This window comes from Aegilops tauschii, chromosome 7, assembly GCF_002575655.3.
Source record: "Aegilops tauschii subsp. strangulata cultivar AL8/78 chromosome 7, Aet v6.0, whole genome shotgun sequence".
Lineage (NCBI taxonomy): Eukaryota > Viridiplantae > Streptophyta > Magnoliopsida > Poales > Poaceae > Aegilops > Aegilops tauschii.
Window position 1 is genome coordinate 25015009 of NC_053041.3, and position 18606 is coordinate 25033614.

General features: G+C 44.8%; 1 protein-coding gene across 1 annotated transcript; it reads right to left on the reverse strand.

The window, feature by feature from the left end:
* Window positions 1–14462: 14462 nt before the first annotated feature.
* On the reverse strand, window positions 14463–17652 carry LOC109769258 (uncharacterized). The gene is made up of 2 exons (XM_020328008.4): window positions 17268–17652; window positions 14463–17142 (listed from the first exon to the last, which is right to left on the reverse strand). The coding sequence occupies exon 2, from the start codon at window positions 17140–17142 to the stop codon at window positions 14605–14607; it is 2538 nt and encodes an 845-aa protein (XP_020183597.3). The 5' UTR covers window positions 17268–17652; the 3' UTR covers window positions 14463–14604.
* Between the last annotated feature and the right edge of the window lie 954 nt (window positions 17653–18606).

Genomic DNA, 18606 nt, shown 5'->3' on the forward strand with positions numbered 1-18606 from the left:
GCCTCCTTCTCCGCCTGCGCCGGCGCGCCCGAGCAGCCAGCCTCCTCCTTCTCCGCCTCGTCAGCAAGGGCGGAAGAGACCCGCCGCCGCTCCGGCTGCTCCGGCGCGTCGTAGTCCTTCTCCTCCGCCTCGTAAGTAAGGAAAGAAGACAGCCGCAGCCGCTCCGTCTGCTCTGCCGGCGTCTAGCAGTACAGCCAAAGGCGGGAGGCAATACAGATTCGGTCCTTCTCTGAAGACTCCAGAGAAGTTACCATACGAGAGGACCCCGGAGGAGAACGCGAAGATCTTGCGAGCCGAAGTGACGAACTTCTTTCAAGGGGTGAAAGCAAAGAAACATCCACCTCCGGAGGAGAAGGTAGATCTGGTGAAAGCGAAGCGCACTCTGGCTGCCCTGACAAAACCACCAAAGTCTCCGCCGAAAGGCAACTATGAGCGCATTATTGCAAAGAAATTTGTCGAAGCCGAGCGGTCGGGAAGTACTGTCAGTGATCAAAGGTTAAGAGAACGACGAGCTGGGAAAAAATTGCCCAGCTCGGCGAACAAGCGAACCAATCGTGCCCCCCGCTCAAGGTGTCTAGCAACATCGTCGCTAATGATCCGAGGATGGTGCCCGGTTATAGCAATCTTGGAGATTACCTGCCCGACGATGTACATTATGATTTCTTGGAGGTGGAGGAACACAGATACGAGTACGGAAAGCCTCTCGTCAAAGATGAAAGATTTCTAACAACGATGATGCGAAGATTCCATGATTGGTACATGAAAACATGCAGTGAGTCTGGGGGGAGGAATACTTTGACGCTGAGAGTTAAAGAGGAGCATGACCTCGTTGGAATTGAACTGTTGAATGTTCCATTTGAGGAGTTTTTCCAGTTTTTCAATCAAAAGGCCCTCGATAAATCAACGGTCACTTGCTACTGTCTGTAAGTAGTACTACTTATGTCATTAAGTCTCTCTATATAGGTCAGCTCTTTCATTGCATGTATTTATAATTATCCTCACTATATTATGCAGATTGAAGATCGCCGAATTGAAGAAAAGACAAATCGGTGATATTGGGTTCATTAACACAAATCTCATAGATGCAACTGAGGTTAAATATCATGCCAAAAATACCGAGGCCAACTTGCTACGATCGTTGGTAATAAATGAAAACAAAGATATAATACTCTTTCCTTACAACTTCAAGTGGGTGTTACTGTCTTGTGCATATTCGGTTTCCCTTATTAGTCCAGGTTATAGTAATGTAATTGATGACTTATTCATGCGTGCGCAGCTTCCACTATATTCTCCTAGAGATTAAGCTTGAGCAGGGAATAGTAACCATCTTAGACTCGAGACGAAAAGATCCCCAGGACTATGCGGACATGACTCAAATGCTCAAGAAGTAAGTTAAATCGATCATTATCCACCATATCAGCAACTTTGTTCATTTCCTGATATCAAGTAATTGTTTTCTTTGTCTGGCAGGGTTTGGACAAAATTCACCAAAAAAGCTCCGGGACTGCCGAAGAAGCTGCAATTTAGACACCCGAAAGTAAGTACTATAGTAGCACGTTCCGCGCATCTCCTAGTGATTCAAGCGCTAGTTTCTTCAATACCATTTAGCATGCTTGCTTATCAGTTTGATTGACCTCTATTTCTTGTAAAGTGGTTGTGGCAGGAACAAGGGAATGATTTCTGTGGATACTACGTTTGCGAGTCCATCCGCCACACGACCTGTGAGCGAGGCTACTCTGACGAACAATATGAAGTGCGTAAGCAATAATATTCACAATTTTATTTTATTACCATCATTTGTGTTGAGTTTCATTTATTCATATATATATATGTATTAACCCCCTTCTTCAAATTAGATCTTTCGGATGCGGGATGAACTCCTACCACCAGATCGTATGCGAGCAATTCAAGAGGAATTGGTGGCATTCTTCCTTGACCACGTGATCGCTGAAAATAGAGAATACTATGTGGACCCTGTGTTCATATATAATTAGGAGATTATATTGTAAGAGATAATTATTGTATATATGTAGCCGGTAGTGCCGGATAGATATACGAGAATTTGTTGTTCGACCAATCTCTCGGAGAAGGAGAGGTGGTCGATATCACTTCTCTCTGTATGCATATGTTCATGACGATCTTCTGTTTCCTTCATTTGCTTACTAGCTAGCGTGTCTAGTCCTCTCTATACGTATATAGTACGTAGCGTCGACCAAGCACGGAGATAAGAGAGGACACTTCTCTCTATTAATTAGCTAGCTAACACAATATATGAAACACCTAAATTAACCCCCCAAAACCCCCAACCCCCCCCCCTCCCCCCCCCCCCCCCCGCCCCGCGTTAAAAAAACAAAAACCCCAGCCCCTGAAATGCTGACGCGTGCATGCCTATTGGTCCCGGTTAGTGCCACCAACCGGGACCAAAGGCCCTCCTGCCTGGGCTCGCCGTACCGGCCAAGTGGAGGCCCATCTGTCCCGGTTCGTGTAAGAACCGGGACAAAAGGGCTAGGGCATTAGTAACAACCCTTTAGTCCCGGTTCAACAACCGGGACAAAAGGCCCTTACCAACCGGGACAGATGACCCTTTTTCTACTAGTGGAAGTCGGAGGAGGAGGAGGAAGAGGATGAGGGCGAGGCAGATCCGGGGCCTCTGGCTGCCGGATTCGGCATGGCCGATGCACTGGGCGAATTTGAGGTCACCCAAGCGGAGAAGGCGGTGGAGCAGCAGGCCATCCTCGACTACATCTGCTTGAAGGTGGAGGCGGAGGCAAACCACCACTACCTCCGTGAGGCACGGGCACCGGCGGAGGTGGATGCACTCTTCGTGGACAAGGAGTCCGATGAGGAGCTGGAGCAGCGGGAGGCGGCCATCCACCAGGAGGCAGGTCCGTCTGACATTGTCAACATGGGGGTTGTCTACATCTTGGACGACGAGTAGAAGTAGCCTAGGCTTATCTATGTAGTACTGTAAATTATGTGTTGCATGTGTACTGCAGATTTAAGGTATGATAATTGAGGTATTCGGTGGCGCCGGACGCAAAATGAGCGGTGACCAGGCCCAAATCCGAGGATGTATGAAGGGCTGGATTTGATATATGCGGATGTAAATTTACTTCAGTCGGTGTGCTAAAAAAGTACCCGATTTGTGATCACTAACTTTTCGAAAGCAATTTAAGATCATCAACTTTACATTAGCATGTACTCCTAGTTGACAATCACCGTATATGTTTGGATGCATTTCGCTGCTGTGACGTACTCTTTGGCTTGATCCACTTATGGCCTGACGGCGTGGTATACGCGGGGAGTTTCGGCAAGTTCGCAGGCCGGCGGCTGAGACGAAGGATGAGAAGCAGCAGAGCTAGGGAAGCAAGACCAGAGAATGATTCCAAAACATGAAATCTTTCAAGTCACGACTTGGCAGCATGAATACTACAGAATATTATAGTGTACCAGCCCACACGGGGGCATATAGCGTCGACCCAATACCGTAGAACAGTTCGTATGTCGTCCACCTAGTATCGTAGAACCTAACACCAAGTTCGTATGTCGTCCAACCTAACACCAAGTTCGTATGTACTGTTGAATCGAAAACTGGCCGGCTCGCAATTGCACTTACGTAACTGAACCCTGCAACTAACCAACGGTGAGAATGGCGAAGACCACGATAACGAAGGCGAACCAGAAGCGCGACGCGTCGTCGTGGGCGATGGCGGCGGCTGGAACGTCGACGGTGTCGGTGGAGGCGGCAGCAGTGGCCTCCCGGCGAGCACCCCTCAGCTCCCGGCGTCGGTGAACCGTGTAGGCGACGAACAGCATGATGGAAGCCCCGGCGAGGAAGAGCGCGAGGTCGCGGTGCTCGGTGGTGACCGGCAGCTCCGGAATGGGCGGCACCGGGTCAGGTGTGAAGACATCGCAGGGGAGGACCGGGCCGATACGCGGCTCCCTCATGGCGTCCGCCAGGCTCGGGGGTGCGGTCAGCAGGGCCCGGGCGTACGGCGGGAGAGGGCCGGCCATGATGTACCGCATCCGGCTCGCGAAGAACCCCCCTCTCCTGGCGCGTAGGTAGTACCAGCCCACCTGCTGGTACGTCTCGACGAAGAGGCGGTGGAAAAAGGACTCGCCGGTCCTCCAAACGACCAGGATGGCCGGCTCCATTGTACCTGTAAGCCATTCACGAGAGGAGATGCACAGCATACACGATTAGTAGCAGCAGCTAATTAATGGAAAAACGGTGGGATCCTCCGGGCCGTCACGACACACAGGCTCTATGCATGCGACCTCAAAGTTAAGGACATGGGACAAACAAGCCAAAAAGTAGTACGGGTGCAAGTAGGTAGGTAGGATCCTGTGACGTCATGCATGCACAACAACTGGGAAAGTAGAGGACGATGTGGTAGGTAATTAGTATACTCAAGACGATGCAGAGACTCCAGACACAATGATTAGGCGGGGTCGCATTAATTTCAGTTACCACTACAAGTACTACTAGTACCGGTTTGCTTGTATGTAAACGAAAATTAAAACAGATTATTCCCATGATCCTCTGATCCTCCAAGCGGTCACGATTCACAGGCTCTGCGTGACAGTAGGTGTGCACATAAGAAGTAGTACTCGGATGAAAAGTTGAAAACAAGTTGAAAAAGTGAGTCGCCACACAGTTATACGCCGATCTCTAGATGATGCTGCTGCGACCGGACAAGCAGGATCCCGTGACGTCATGCATGCACAACTAGGGGGAAATTAGGACGATGTCACATTAATTAAACTCCAGACATTATGATTAGGCGGGGTCACATTAATTACAGTTAAAAATCACAAGTACTACTAGTACTACCCGGTTACTACTTGGGAACGGAAAAGAAAACAGAGGAATCTCTCTCGAAACGAAGAAAACAGAGCAGGAATATTGTACGCGTACCACGAGAACATCGCTCACCCGCAACAGAAAAGCACACGAGAGTAATGTTTTATAACTCGGTACCAAAACAATCTGGCCCCAGTGCAATTTATTTTCATCAATCAGGGAAAGTGAACGCATCCAAACAGCAATTTCCACGGGACGGAGACTTCATGTTCTATCTACGCAGGCAGAACTGAACAGATCTGCGTTTCCGGCCACCGAAGCGAAACAGGAAGCCACTGCAATTGGTGCACGAACGCGCGTCTGAATTACTAGTACTACTAGCGGCCACTGCTACATGCGAATCAAGTCGACTAGCGGCACGGCACGACACGAACGCGCGCGCAGCGGCGGGGCAATAATCAACTAGACGCAGCGTGCGCCGAAGCACGGGCCAACAGCAGCGCTACGCGGCCGACGAATCTAGTATTTCCGGCGGCCGTGGAGAGGAGGCGCGCGTGGCATGGATCCGCGCGCCCCCGCATCTCCACGTCGCCGGTAGTCCACGGAATCTGGAGCAGTACTAGTGGACGCCAACACATGCGGAAAACCCTGGCAGAAAATCCAATCCAACACCGGCAATTTGCGCGAGAGACGAGATTGGGAGGAGACCAAGCGCGGACATCAGATGGATCGGCCCCAGGCCCAGGTAGAAGCCGACAAATAAATCAAGCGCGATCCTCAGGGAGGGAGGGAGACGGGGGGAGGGAGGGAATCGCCTGCATTCCGTCTCACCTCGTAGCGTACGGCGCGTCGCCGGCGGCCGGCGGCGTGGGCGTGGGCGTGAGGCGTGGGCTGCGTCGGCGTCGCTCGGGGAGATTTGGCGAGGCGAGAGGGTGGGAGACGCAGGCAGGGGAGGGGAGAGGAGAGGCGGCGACAGAAAGCGTGACGGGTGACGGCTCTTGACGTGCGTGTGTGGTGTGCCTTTAAATAGGAGAAGGGTCTTGCTGAGCTGGCATTGGCCACCCGCGCGTGCCACACACCCCCCCCTCCCGCCCTTGCACCAAAATTTCGTTGCTTATTATAATGGGTTTTCTTTTTCCAGCTAGAGTAATTCCAGCTAGTTATTTCAAATCAACATAGACTGAAGTTTTAGCCCCGCAAAAGAAAAGATTCTGACCCGCCCGAGCCGAGCTCCTACGCCGAGCTATCTTCGCCCTACCTCTAAACCCCTACCTTCTCCGGCGCCGACAACCCACCTCCGCACCGGCACCTGGAACATTTCCGGCTCGCCCTTGCCGGCTGCGGCATTTGTGTCACCGGCTCGGTACACACTTCTGTTGCGGAGTCGACTGGCGTCGGAAATGAGGATGTCTAGGTGTTGCAAAGAATATGAAGTTATTTTTTAATATGATTTAACGTATATATGAGAAATTCTTCCAACAAGAAAATACTTAACCAAAGTGGAAGATGTCACAACTGAACGCCATGGTATTTGAAATGCAACTATATAGTCCAATAATGCATGTTACCTTGATCTTTCTACCATGAATTTCTCCTTTTTTTTCTGTACTTTCTTCGTTGTAACTTGCTCCCCCCTCCCCCAACCCACACCCTCCCACTCAATCTATGTATTGTTGCGGTGTTCAGAGAGATCGACACTAGAGATAAAATTGGTTAACAGGATATGCCCCAGCAATATCATCTTCGGCAATGACCAACACCGGGAACTCCAACGATGAGGTTGACCCCAAAAAAACAGACGTGTTGACAAACGTAGTATAGCTTCGCCGTGTATTCATCGTCGGGATACACATGATATGCACGTTAGCACATGTATACATGCATGTACCCTTTCAGCTCCCTTTCAAAATCACGCCGATAAAAATAGTATATATTCGCCATGCAGCTATATATTCCGAGTACACATGATAAGGAAGGCAACATATTTATGCATTCATCATGGGCATGCATGCATGTACCATATTGACTCACTTTCAACTGTTTGGCTGGCTTAACAATATGTATGTATGGTATGCATGCATGTACCTTAATCGAATATATCACAATTAAACGCCATAGAATTTAATAAGATTCAAAATCCAAGAATGCACTAATGCATGTTATCTTGATCTTTCGTAGTGTAGGTGTGTATACTTTTCCTCTATCTTACTGGTTACCATTTGCCCTTAAACCCCCTACACACTTCCCATGCAATCAACATTTTGTTGTAAAGTTGAGAGAGACGGTGTTGATGTAATAGGGGCACAAGTCGGCATGATCAATGTAGTATTAAGTGTGTACCTCATCTTGACTGAACACTAAGTTAACGAAACATGCACGGACAATATCATCTTGGACGGCGAGCATCACAAGGAACTCCAATGCTAATGTCGACCCCAAGACAATTAATGGGCGTCTCAACAGACGTAGTATAGCTTCATCGGGCGACCATCATCAGACTACACATGATATGCATGTTAACACATGTATGCATGCATGCACCCTTATAACCACCTTTCAACTACGTGTCGACGAACATAGTATAGCTTTATCCTGTAGATGTCGTCAGACTACACATGATATGCACACTAACACATGTATGCATGCACGTACCCTTCTAACCACCTTTCAATTGTGTGACGAGAGGAAGTATATCTTTGTCGTGCAGCCGGCCTCGGACTACACATGATATGCACGTCAACACATATGTATGCATGCATGTATCATTTTTACTACCTTTGAACTATCGTTATCTGAATACTATGTATACATGGCATGCATGTACCTTAACTGAGTGGAGTATGTCACAATTAAAGGTTATGGAATTTAATGAGATTCGAAATCCACTTACAATACACTAATACATATTATCATGATCTTTGGTGTGTAGGTGTGTACTAATGCATGCATGTACCATTCTAACCATCTTTCAACTATGTGTGGACAGGAAGTATATTTTTCACTGTCTTAGTGTTGAGGGAGACAGTGTTTGTGTTACAACAGAACAAGAAGGCATGCACTAGTAGAAAAAGGACCTAATGTGAGACACATTAGTCCCGGTTTGATTTTGGCCCGGTACTAATGGTACCATTAGTGCCGGTTCGAACGGCTATGCATTAATGCCGGTTCGTGTTGAACCTTTAGTACCGGTTCGTGCCACGAACCGGTACTAAAGGGGTGGTGGCAGGCTGGCGTCAGGCCGGGCCCCACGATCACCTTTAGTACCGGTTCGTGGCACAAACCGGTACTAAAGGGCTAACCTTTAGTACCGGTTCGTGCCATGAACCGGGACTAAAGGGGTCTGACCTATAGTCCCGGTTGGAGACACAAACCGGGACTATAGGGCAATTTTCAAACTCTACCCCCCCCCCCCCCTCCCCGTGTGTCGCCATTTCAGTTTTGAATTTTTTTAAAGAAAATGATAAAAACTTCAAAAAATAAAATCCTTCGAGAGGTAGTTATATTACTACATCTACTAGTTAGGAAAATTTGAAAACTTCAATTTGGACATGTTTTGCAAAAAGTGTAGGGAAAATGTAAAACGGCTATAACTTTTGCATACGATGTCAGAAAAAAGTATAATATATCAAAAAATTCAGCACGAAAATCCGCATACGACTTTGACAGCCTACGGCCTGTTTGCAATTTTTTTAGAATCCTCAAATTCCAAAAGGAAAAAAAGATATGCTCAAATTTCAGTTTTTTTGGTTAAATCTGGTCAAACTATGGTCAAACTACTTATTCAAGAAATATTAATGTTACTACATAATTATTCAACAATATTAGTGTTACTAAATAATTGTTTTAATTTTTTGAATTTTGGTCAAATCTGGTCAAACTGTGGTCAAACTTATTTAAAAAATATTAGTGTTACTAAATAATTACTGTTTTTTAGAATAATACTTTCAAACTCAAACGGTGAAACGTGTGACCTAATGCTCAAGCTAAACTGTTGAGGGTTAATAGGATTGTCAGCTTACATTTGTCAGCTTAATTACATTTGTCAGGAAAACAACAAGTGCAGACTTGGAAAGTAGAGGGAATAGAACTCCGAAGTTAAGCGTGCTCAGGCTGGGGGAGTGAGACGATGGGTGACCGGCCGGGAAGTTAGACGATTTGGAATGAGTGATCCACACTTGAGTAGTTAAGAGGGGTGATTAGAGACTAAATCATCAAATAATTCAGAAAATTGAAAATCGAAAAAAATTCAATTTTTTTTCCAAAATTTTCAGAAAATTTTCAAAAAAAAAACCTTTAGTACCGGTTGATGTTACCAACCGGTACTAAAGGTCCCCCATACCACAGCGCGAGCTCACGCCACGTGGTGGGCCTTTAGTGGCGGTTCGTGCCGAACCGGTACTAAAAGGGGGGGGGTTTAGTCTCCACTCTTTAGTGCCGGTTGCAGAACCGGCACTAAAGGCCCTTACGAACCGGTGATAAAGCTTCGTTTTCTACTAGTGATGGTCAACGTAATGTGTATGACCAGACACCAAGTTAATGGAACATGCCCTGGCAATATCATCTTGGACGACCAGCATCACCTGAAACTCCAATGATAAGGTTGACACCAAGATGGCCGTTGTGTCTACAAACGTACTATATCTTCTTTGTGCAGTCACGGTGCAACTACAAATGATATGCATGTTAAAACATGTATGCATGCATGTCTACAGACGTAGTATATCTTCTTCGTGCAATCATCGTGGGAGACTACACATGATATGCACGTTAAAACATGTATGCATGCATGTACCCTTCCAACCACCTTTCAACTACGTGTCAACAAGCACAGTATGACTTCATCATGCAGCCATCGCTCGACCACACATGATATACACGTCAACACATATGTGTGCAGTGAGCATGCATGCGTGTACCCTTTCGATTCTCTTTCAACTCGCGATAGCACAAGAGTTTTATTGCATGCATCAAAGCACTGCCAATGCATTATATGCATTAAATATAGACTAATAGATAACCCCTCCAATGCATTAAATTATATTGTTGCGTTTAAAAGAGCTCACATTTTATTTGTTTTATGAGAGAGAGAGAGAGAGAGAGAGAAATATGTGTTGTCTTGGTTTTGATGCTAAGAATCATATCCAGATTAGGATATGGTAAAACTCTCTTTCCACATTAAATATGGTGACTAACGTATATCACAGGAGCACTGACATTGTCCTCACAGGCATGCATGCATTATTGGACTACACATGATATGCACGTTAACACATGTATGCATGCATGCATGCAACGCTTCCAACCACCTTTCAACTACGTCTCGGCAAGCATACTAAAGCTTTGTCGTGCAGCCGTCATTGGACTACACATGATAAGCACATCAACACATATGTGTATGCATATGCATGCTTGTACCCTTTTAACTCCCTTTCAACTATTGTTAGCTCAACAATGTGTATGCATAGCATGCATGCATGTACCTTAACTGAAGTGGAATATGCCACAATAAAATGCCATGGAATTTAACGAGATTCAAAATCCACTTACAATGCACTGATGCATGCTAGCATGATCTTTCGGCGTGTAGGTGCGTATTTTTTCCTACATTTTTTGTCACCGTTTACTCTTAAATCCCCTCCCATCCCTCCCACGTATTCGACAAATTGTTGTAATATTGACCGAGACGGTGTTGGTGTTAGAAGGGAACAAGTTGGCTTGCTCAATGTAGTGTGTAGTGTACACCCCGTCTTGACTAGACACCAAGTTAATGAAACATGCCCCGACAACATCATCTTGGACAATGAGCATCACTGAGAACTCCAATGATAAGGTCGGCCCCAAGGCGGCAGGCGTGTCGATAGACATAGCATGATTTCGGCGTGCAACCATCCTCGGACTATACATGATATGCACATTAAAACATGTATGTATGCATGTACCTTTCCAACCATGTTTCAACTATGTGTCAACAAGCATAGTGTAGATTCATCGGACTACATGATATGCACATCAACAATATGTATGCGTGCATCATGGGCATGCATGCATGTACCCTTTCAACTCCCTTTCAATTCTCGATAGCTCAACAGCATTATTTCATGCATCAAAGCACTACCAAATGCATTAGACCCCTTAAATATGCACTTAGATATAACAGCTCCAATGCATTTTATCTTATTGTTGTATTTGTAAGTTATACCTAAACATCTATTTAATCCAATTAGATATAGCAGACCGATCTTAGGGCACTCTTGATACGTGGCTCTTAGCGTAATGTCATAGACAAAATGTTGATTTGGCACCGTATTAATCGAGAAAAGAGAAGATGCTAATATCATATTATGATACCATATCATCAGAAATATTATGCTACTATGTGTCATGCAAAACAATAATATACCAATTTTTCATACTATGCACCAAGCATCATATGCATGATACTAGTATATGATACTCCATACTACGAGTAGTGTTAGACTGCTTGTAGCGAGGAATATCATAAGTTGATATTTTAGATGACCTCATTTATTCCTTTGTATGAAAAATAGCAGAGCATCATTTCTTATGATACTATATATATATATATATATATATATATATATATATATATATATATATATATCATGATATGATACTAATATACATTACCGTTCCTCAATTAATATTATGTCACATCAGCAGTATGGCTAGTTGGCATTGGACGAGGTTGCATGATACTAGTTAGGGCATCTCGAACAGTAACCCCTAAAACAGACAAACTATTTATCCGTGGAACCGGTGGGACCATATCATGGACACCGATGCAGGAGCTAGCCATCCAACCACGTCCCCTAAATGTCCTTCTATGCATGTGCATATCGCGGTTGAGGAGAGAGAGGGGAAGTCTGGATGTTCGATGTGGTGGGTTTTGGTTGGCTAGACGGATGTCCAGACTCTCCTAAAGCGGATGTCCAGACGCTTTTCCGTATGCTCGGGGGATAGCATTGGATGACAAAAAGTGTCCGGACTCCCCTAAAGGACTTATAGTGGCGATTTGAGGGTCCGCATTGGAGATTTCCTTATGATATGCCTAAGAGGTCTTAACAAAGTGAAATATTTCTCAATTAAACACCTTGGAATTTAATGTGGTTCAAAATCCACTTAAACTGCACTACTGCTTGTTACCTTGATCTTTCCGCATATGGGTGTGTACTTTTTCTCTACCTTATTGTTTGAATTTTGTCTTGAACACCCTCCACCCTCCCACACAATTGACATGTTGTTGTAATGCTAAGGGAGATGGTATTAGTGTTACAAAACCTCAAGTTGACATAGTCAAGTTAGTATGCAGTACACCCAGTCTTGATCGTACACCAAGTAAACGGAACATGCCTGACAATATCATCTTGGGCGGAGAGCATCATAAAAAACCAACTATGGGGCCGAGAGGCATATCGACTGGTGCAGTATAATTTCGCCATGTAGTCGTTGCACTACCCATGATATGCACATAAGAGAGCAAGTATAAGAAGGTACAGTTAGCAGGCTATAAGGATTAAACTATAATATTTATGTTGAATTTCTTTTGAGAGAATATTTGTGTTGAGTTGGATGAGAGAAGAGGAGAGAGGGAGGAATCGGGCTGTAGATTAATAGCCGTTGCAGCACGTACTCCAAGAAATATTGTAAGAGTATAAGGTGGATCATGCATTAATAAAGTAGTACTACCTAGCAATTAGCTACTATATATGTTGGCTACTTGGTTGACTAAATATGACATGACAACTTCACTACATGCATGTCAGCACATGTAGGAATGCATGCTCACCCGCATATGCATGGGAACGCATGCATGTACCCTTTCAACTATCACGAGCTCAATTGATTTCCTCATTTTCTATGACCCAGTTTCACTAGTAGAAAACAGGGCTTTGGTTCGGCCAGAAAAGAGCATTAATCCCGGTTGCATTACGAACCGGGACTAATGTGAGCATTAGTCCCGGTTCGAGCGGCTAGGGCACCGTACATGCATTAGTCCCGGTTTAAATGGGACCTTCAGTCCCGGTTGGTGCCACGAACCGGGACTAAAGGGTGCGATGCCCATTAGTACCGGTTCGTGGCACCAACCGGTACTAAAGTTTAGACCTTTAGTCCCGGTTCGAGCCACCAACCGGTACTAATGGGGTTTGAGGCATTAGTACCGGTTCATGGCACGAACCGGTACTAAAGGTCCCATTTTCAAACTCAACCCCCCCCCCCCTCGTGGATCACCTTTTCAGTTTTGTAAAAAGCAAAAGAAAATGATAAAAACTTCAAAAATTAAAATCCTTCCAGATGTAGTTATGTTACTACATGTACTAGTTAGGAAAATTTAAAAACTTAAATTTGGACATGTTTTGCAAAAAGTGTAGGGAAAATGTAAAATGGCTATAACTTTTGCATACGATGTCAGAAAAAAACGTATAATATATCAAAATGTTAAGCACGAAAATCCGCATCCGATTTTGACAGCCTACGGCCAAACTACTTATTCAAGAAGTATTAGTGTTACTAAATAATTATTCAAGAATATTAGTGTTACTAAATATTTATTTCAGTTTTTTTGAATTTTGGTCAAATGTGGTCAAACTTTGGTCAAACAATGGTCAAACTAATTATTCAAGAAATATTAGTGTTACTAAATAATTATTTCAGTTTTTTAAATTTTGGTCAAATCTGGTCAAACTATGGTCAAACTACTTATTCAAGAAATATTAGTGTTACTATTGTTAGGATTGACATCTTACTATTGTTAGGAAAACAATAAGTGCAGACTTGGAAATGAGGGAGAATAGAACCCGGAAGTTAAGCGTGCTTAGGCTGGAGTAGTGAGAGGATGGGTGACCGTCCGGGAAGTTAGATGATTTGGAATGATGAGGGGTGATTAGAGATTAGAGGTTAAATTGAGCAGTGATGAGGGGTGATTAGAGGTTAAAATAATTCAAAAATTTGAAAATCAAAAAAAAAATTCAAAAAAAAAATTCAAAAAAAATCATAAAATTTTCTTTAGTACCGGTTGGTGTTACCAATCGGGACTAAAGGTGGACCTCCAGGCAGCGGCCACGTGGAGGGCCTTTAGTCCCGGTTCGTGTAAGAACCGGGACTAAAGGGGGAGCCTTTAGTAACGACCCTTTAGTCCCGGTTCCAGAACCGGGACTAAAGGCCCTTATGAACCGGGACTAAAGGCCCTTTTTCTACTAGTGCTTGGGCTTGTTGAACTATGCTACAGGGTTCTTATTTTTAGAAGTGTTCTATAAAAATAGCCAGGAAACTAGAGATAAGTAGGTTAAATAAACAAAAAAAGCCAAAAGCCTGTTCGATAAGTTGAATTATCACATTAATTCAGCGCACTGTCGATATGTTTAAACTATTTTTTTACTATGTTCATGCTACATCTATACCATTATTGCATTATTTTGGCACAACTTTATATTTACTTATTGAACTAACATATTAATCCACTCTATAGTGCCAGTTGTGATTTTCTACATCTTTTTAGAATTTGCAGAAATAATATTTTTCTGGGACCAAAAAATCAGGGAAAAATTGTTCGAGAAGTTTCAAGTCAAGACGGGTCAGAGGAGTTGTAGAAGACACCCTAGACCAGTGGCGGCGCCAGGATTTTGAGGCTGGGTATTCATTGGCACAAAAAAATTACTCTAAATGTATTATAAAGACACCAGTACAACAATGGTAAATTTTTAATGCATCAAACCATACTAATTATACATAAACATAAAGACACCAGTACCTTTTGAGTGACAGATTGATGATATCCCATCTTACAATATAACTTTGCGATCACCTTTTTGGAAGAGATTGATGACATCCTCATCCTTTACTTGATTGAAGAATTCTCTCTCAACAAATGTAACCAAACAATTGTTCAAGTAATCATCACCCATTTTGCTCCTTAGCTTATTCTTCACATAGTTCATTGAAGAGAACACCCTTTCAACACTAGCAGTAGCTACTGGCAGAATTAATACCAACTTAAGAAGCTTGTAAACAATATAGTATTGTTCATGCTTGTTTGTCTCGACAAACATAACTGAAAGCTCACACAGATTCTTCAAGTTTTGAAACCTTTCATCTCTACGCACATGAGTAACGTACATGTTTAGTTGCCATGGAAGTCTTGCCAGTTCATCACTTGTGAAATCATTAGCATAAAACTTTGTAGCAAGCCTAACCAATTTCTCTTGATCATAAGCAGCAAATAGACGAAGTGGACAAAATGCTGCCATGCAAGAAAGTAGATCTGTGTTTACCTCATCAAATCTGCCATTCAACTCACTAATTTGCCTATCAATGACACTCACATACATATCAACTTTGAAGCGATGGTAATTCATTGCACCATTAAAGAAACCCCTTCTAGGCCGGCCAGCGGGAAAGTAAGGACCCTCCATATCAACAATTTTGATCTTATGCTTTGTACAAAAAGATGTGACCTTTTTGAGAAAATCATCCCATCCAGGATCAGTCCTCAAACCCTCCAAGTGATACTTTGTGATATCAACAAGCTCAATAGCATGAACAATATCTTGGTCTTGCTTTTGCAAAGCTCTACTCAACTCATCTGTGTATCCAAATATTTCTTGCATCAAGTGTGCCATGAAAACAAACTCAAATGACCGAAATGGTGTCAATATGGTTAGAGCCGCTTGCGCCTCCGCACCATGGTACTCTTTTCCAATCTTGATGAGGACTCGTCGTATTGCACCATACATACAGATGACATGGTTCACGGTTTTGAAGTGAGAGCCCCAACGTGTATCACATGGCCTTCCCAAACCCATTTCCTGATTCAGCCCACTCCCCGTTTCTACTTCTTCCAATTCCAATGCATCAATGAGTTCCTCAGCCTGAGCTATACAAAGCATTCTCATCTTTTTACAAGACATGCCAAGAGCATTTAACAAGTGTGCAAGTTGTTGAAAGAACCAAGTACAATCACCACTATCTTTAGCAACAGCAACAAGAGTTAACTGTAGTTGATGGGCAAAACAATGAACATAGTAGGCAGAAGGAGACTCATCCATAATTAGTTTTTTTAGGCCATTAGCATTACCTTTCATGTTGCTAGCTCCATCATATCCTTGCCCACGAACCATTGCAAAGGTCAAATTGTACTTCATAAGCATTTGCTCAATTGCAGCTTTAAGTGTCAAAGAGGTAGTATCTTGAACATGAGCAAGACCAAGAAATCTTACAACAGCCCTTCCTTTCTTATCAACATAACGCAAGCAAATTGCCAACTGTTCATTCTGATACACATCACTAGACTCATCTGCAAGTATTGCAAAGTGGCCACCATCAAGTTCTTCAATGACTAATTTTGTAGTCTCCTGTGCACAACATTTTATTAACTCATGTTGTATATCATGGTGAGTCATCTTGCAGTTCTGTGGAGCATTTTTGAGAACAACCCTATCAACCTCTTCAAAATTTCCAGCTAGCCAATTTAAAAGCTCAAGAAAATTTCCTTTATTTAGTGAGTTTTCACTTTCATCATGTCCTCTAAATGCCAAGCCTTGGTGCAATAGAAATCTCAAACATTTGAGTGTCCATGTCAAACGCTGCTTATACAAAGCCTTATATTGTGAGGTGTTTGAAGCAAAAGACTCCCTAATTGATGTTTGTGGTGTAGTGAACATATCATACTTCTCTTGAGCTTCAGCATGAGCACTACTAACCTCACCTTCATGTTTCTTCAATCTCGATTTCATGTTCCAGTTCCTAAATCCATTCTTCACAAATGCATCTCCACCGGGATATTTTGTCTTATCCTTGAACAGATAGCAAACAAAGCAGAAAGCACTATCTTTTGTCACACTATACTCAATCCATGGAAATTCTTTAAACCAAGCACGACAAAAGCGACGGTCAACTCCACTTTTATTTGTATACTCAAAGTTATGATTCTTTGGTTGACATGGCTTCATCTCAATATATCTTCTTCTTACTCTATCTTGGTCATTGACAGCATACATTGAGATGGGAATCCGCTTCCCAGGATCAGGTTCGAGTGCCTCCAAATCTGCTTCCATTGGTTCATCATCTGCATCACTTGTTTCAGCATCTTTATCAATTGGGGTTGGGGTTGCTTCTCTGCTCTCCGGTTCACATTCCGCATCCGGTGCTTGCACTAACTCCAATTGCAAATTGCTCTCAAGCTGAACATGAGAGGTACAAGTACCCGATGCAGCTGCACTCTGATTCGGTGTAGACGTTTCATCAATCTTCTTTGCTTTTGAAGCTTTTTCCCACAATGCAAGAATCCTACTGCCACCACCAGTCCCAATCTTCTTCTTCATCTACATTACAACAAAACAAGGAAGAAATTAGCATCTACAAATTAACAAAACAAGGAAGAATCCTACTCCAGCTGCAAAATCGAATCAACTAAAAAACTGAAACCCTGTTTTCTTTAATACTGTACCTGAACGCAGGGCACTAACGCAGGCAGGAGAAAGAAACTGCCGCTGGGCAGCGCTGCGGCGGGCAATGGGCGGCTGGGGCGGGGCGGCCGGCGGACGCGAGCGCCGGGGCGGGGCGGCGTCGCAGCGATGCGGTCTGAGGGGCGGCCGGCGGACGGCGAGCGCCGGGGCGGGGCGGCGTCACAGGATGCAGTCTGAGGGGCGGCCGGCGGACGGCGTCACGGCGAGCACCGGCGGCGGGGCGGGGCGGGGGCCGGCCGGCCGGGCGGCGGCCGGTGAGGCGGTGACTCGGTGAGCGGGAGCGGGGGTCGCTCTCGCTGGTCGCTGGGCGTAGGCGGCTAGGGCTCGAGCAGGGGAAGTGGGGATTGGGGAACGACCGAACGAGGCAACGAGCGAGAGAAGGGAGCGAGCGATGGGCCGTGCGTTGCAGCTATGTATTAATTTTTTTTTTTTGCGCTCAATAATGGGTATTCATACGAATACACATGAATACCCTCAGCGCCGCCAGTGCCCTAGACCCCCACAAGGCCAGGAGCTGGGATGCCTGGAACCCAGGGAGCTTTGCTTCACTGCCTCTCGGTTCCCGTGCCTAGGGACCTCGGCTCCACCAACACTGCCACTGAGAACCACCTCATGAAGACCGCCCCCGATTAGGACCTCCCCGCCGTCGCGTGGTCTTACCCAACGATGTGCCCTGGTGGCGGCGGAGAGGGGTAAGCGAGAGTGACTGTTAGGGTTTGGTCGCCCTCCTGGACCCTCTTTCTTACGCTTTTGCTTGATCCCTATAATTTTTTTTCTGTGAAAAGATCCAGATAATTATAGAAGTTCACCAGAAATACAAAATCATCTCAAACATAATAAATTTACATCGAGATTCCGAGATCATCGAAGGACCATTACCACCGTCAGAACGAGCCGTCGATGTGCTCCTATCGTCGGTCCCCAACCAGAGCCAGCTTGACCTCGTCGATGACCGTAAGAAGTCATCGTGCACGTGTCCCTAAGGACCAACGTTATTGAATAGAATTGCAGCACCTAAACCACCGCACGACGAGAACGCCCTACCTCACCGCCCCAAGGAGACGCCAGGAATCTACGCCGGAACTCCATCGACTATATATCCAGACGGACGGATTCGAGGAGGATCGGAGCCCGGAAGACAAACTGGAAGAAGAAGCGCCGCTATTCACCCGAGTGCCACGCATGCGAGGACCAAAAACCCTAACCTACTACTAATCGAAGCGGAGGTACCGGAATTCCCCTTCCCGTCACCGGCCGCCGGAGCGGTAGGTAAAGTGGAGGTGAATCCACGGGCTCGCCTGCAAAGCCTGGAGGAGAAGA

What these genes read in the sequence shown, in the direction of transcription:
- LOC109769258 (XM_020328008.4), bottom strand. Translation starts at nt 17,142, where the DNA reads ATGAAGAAGAAGATTGGGACTGGTGGTGGCAGTAGGATTCTTGCATTG.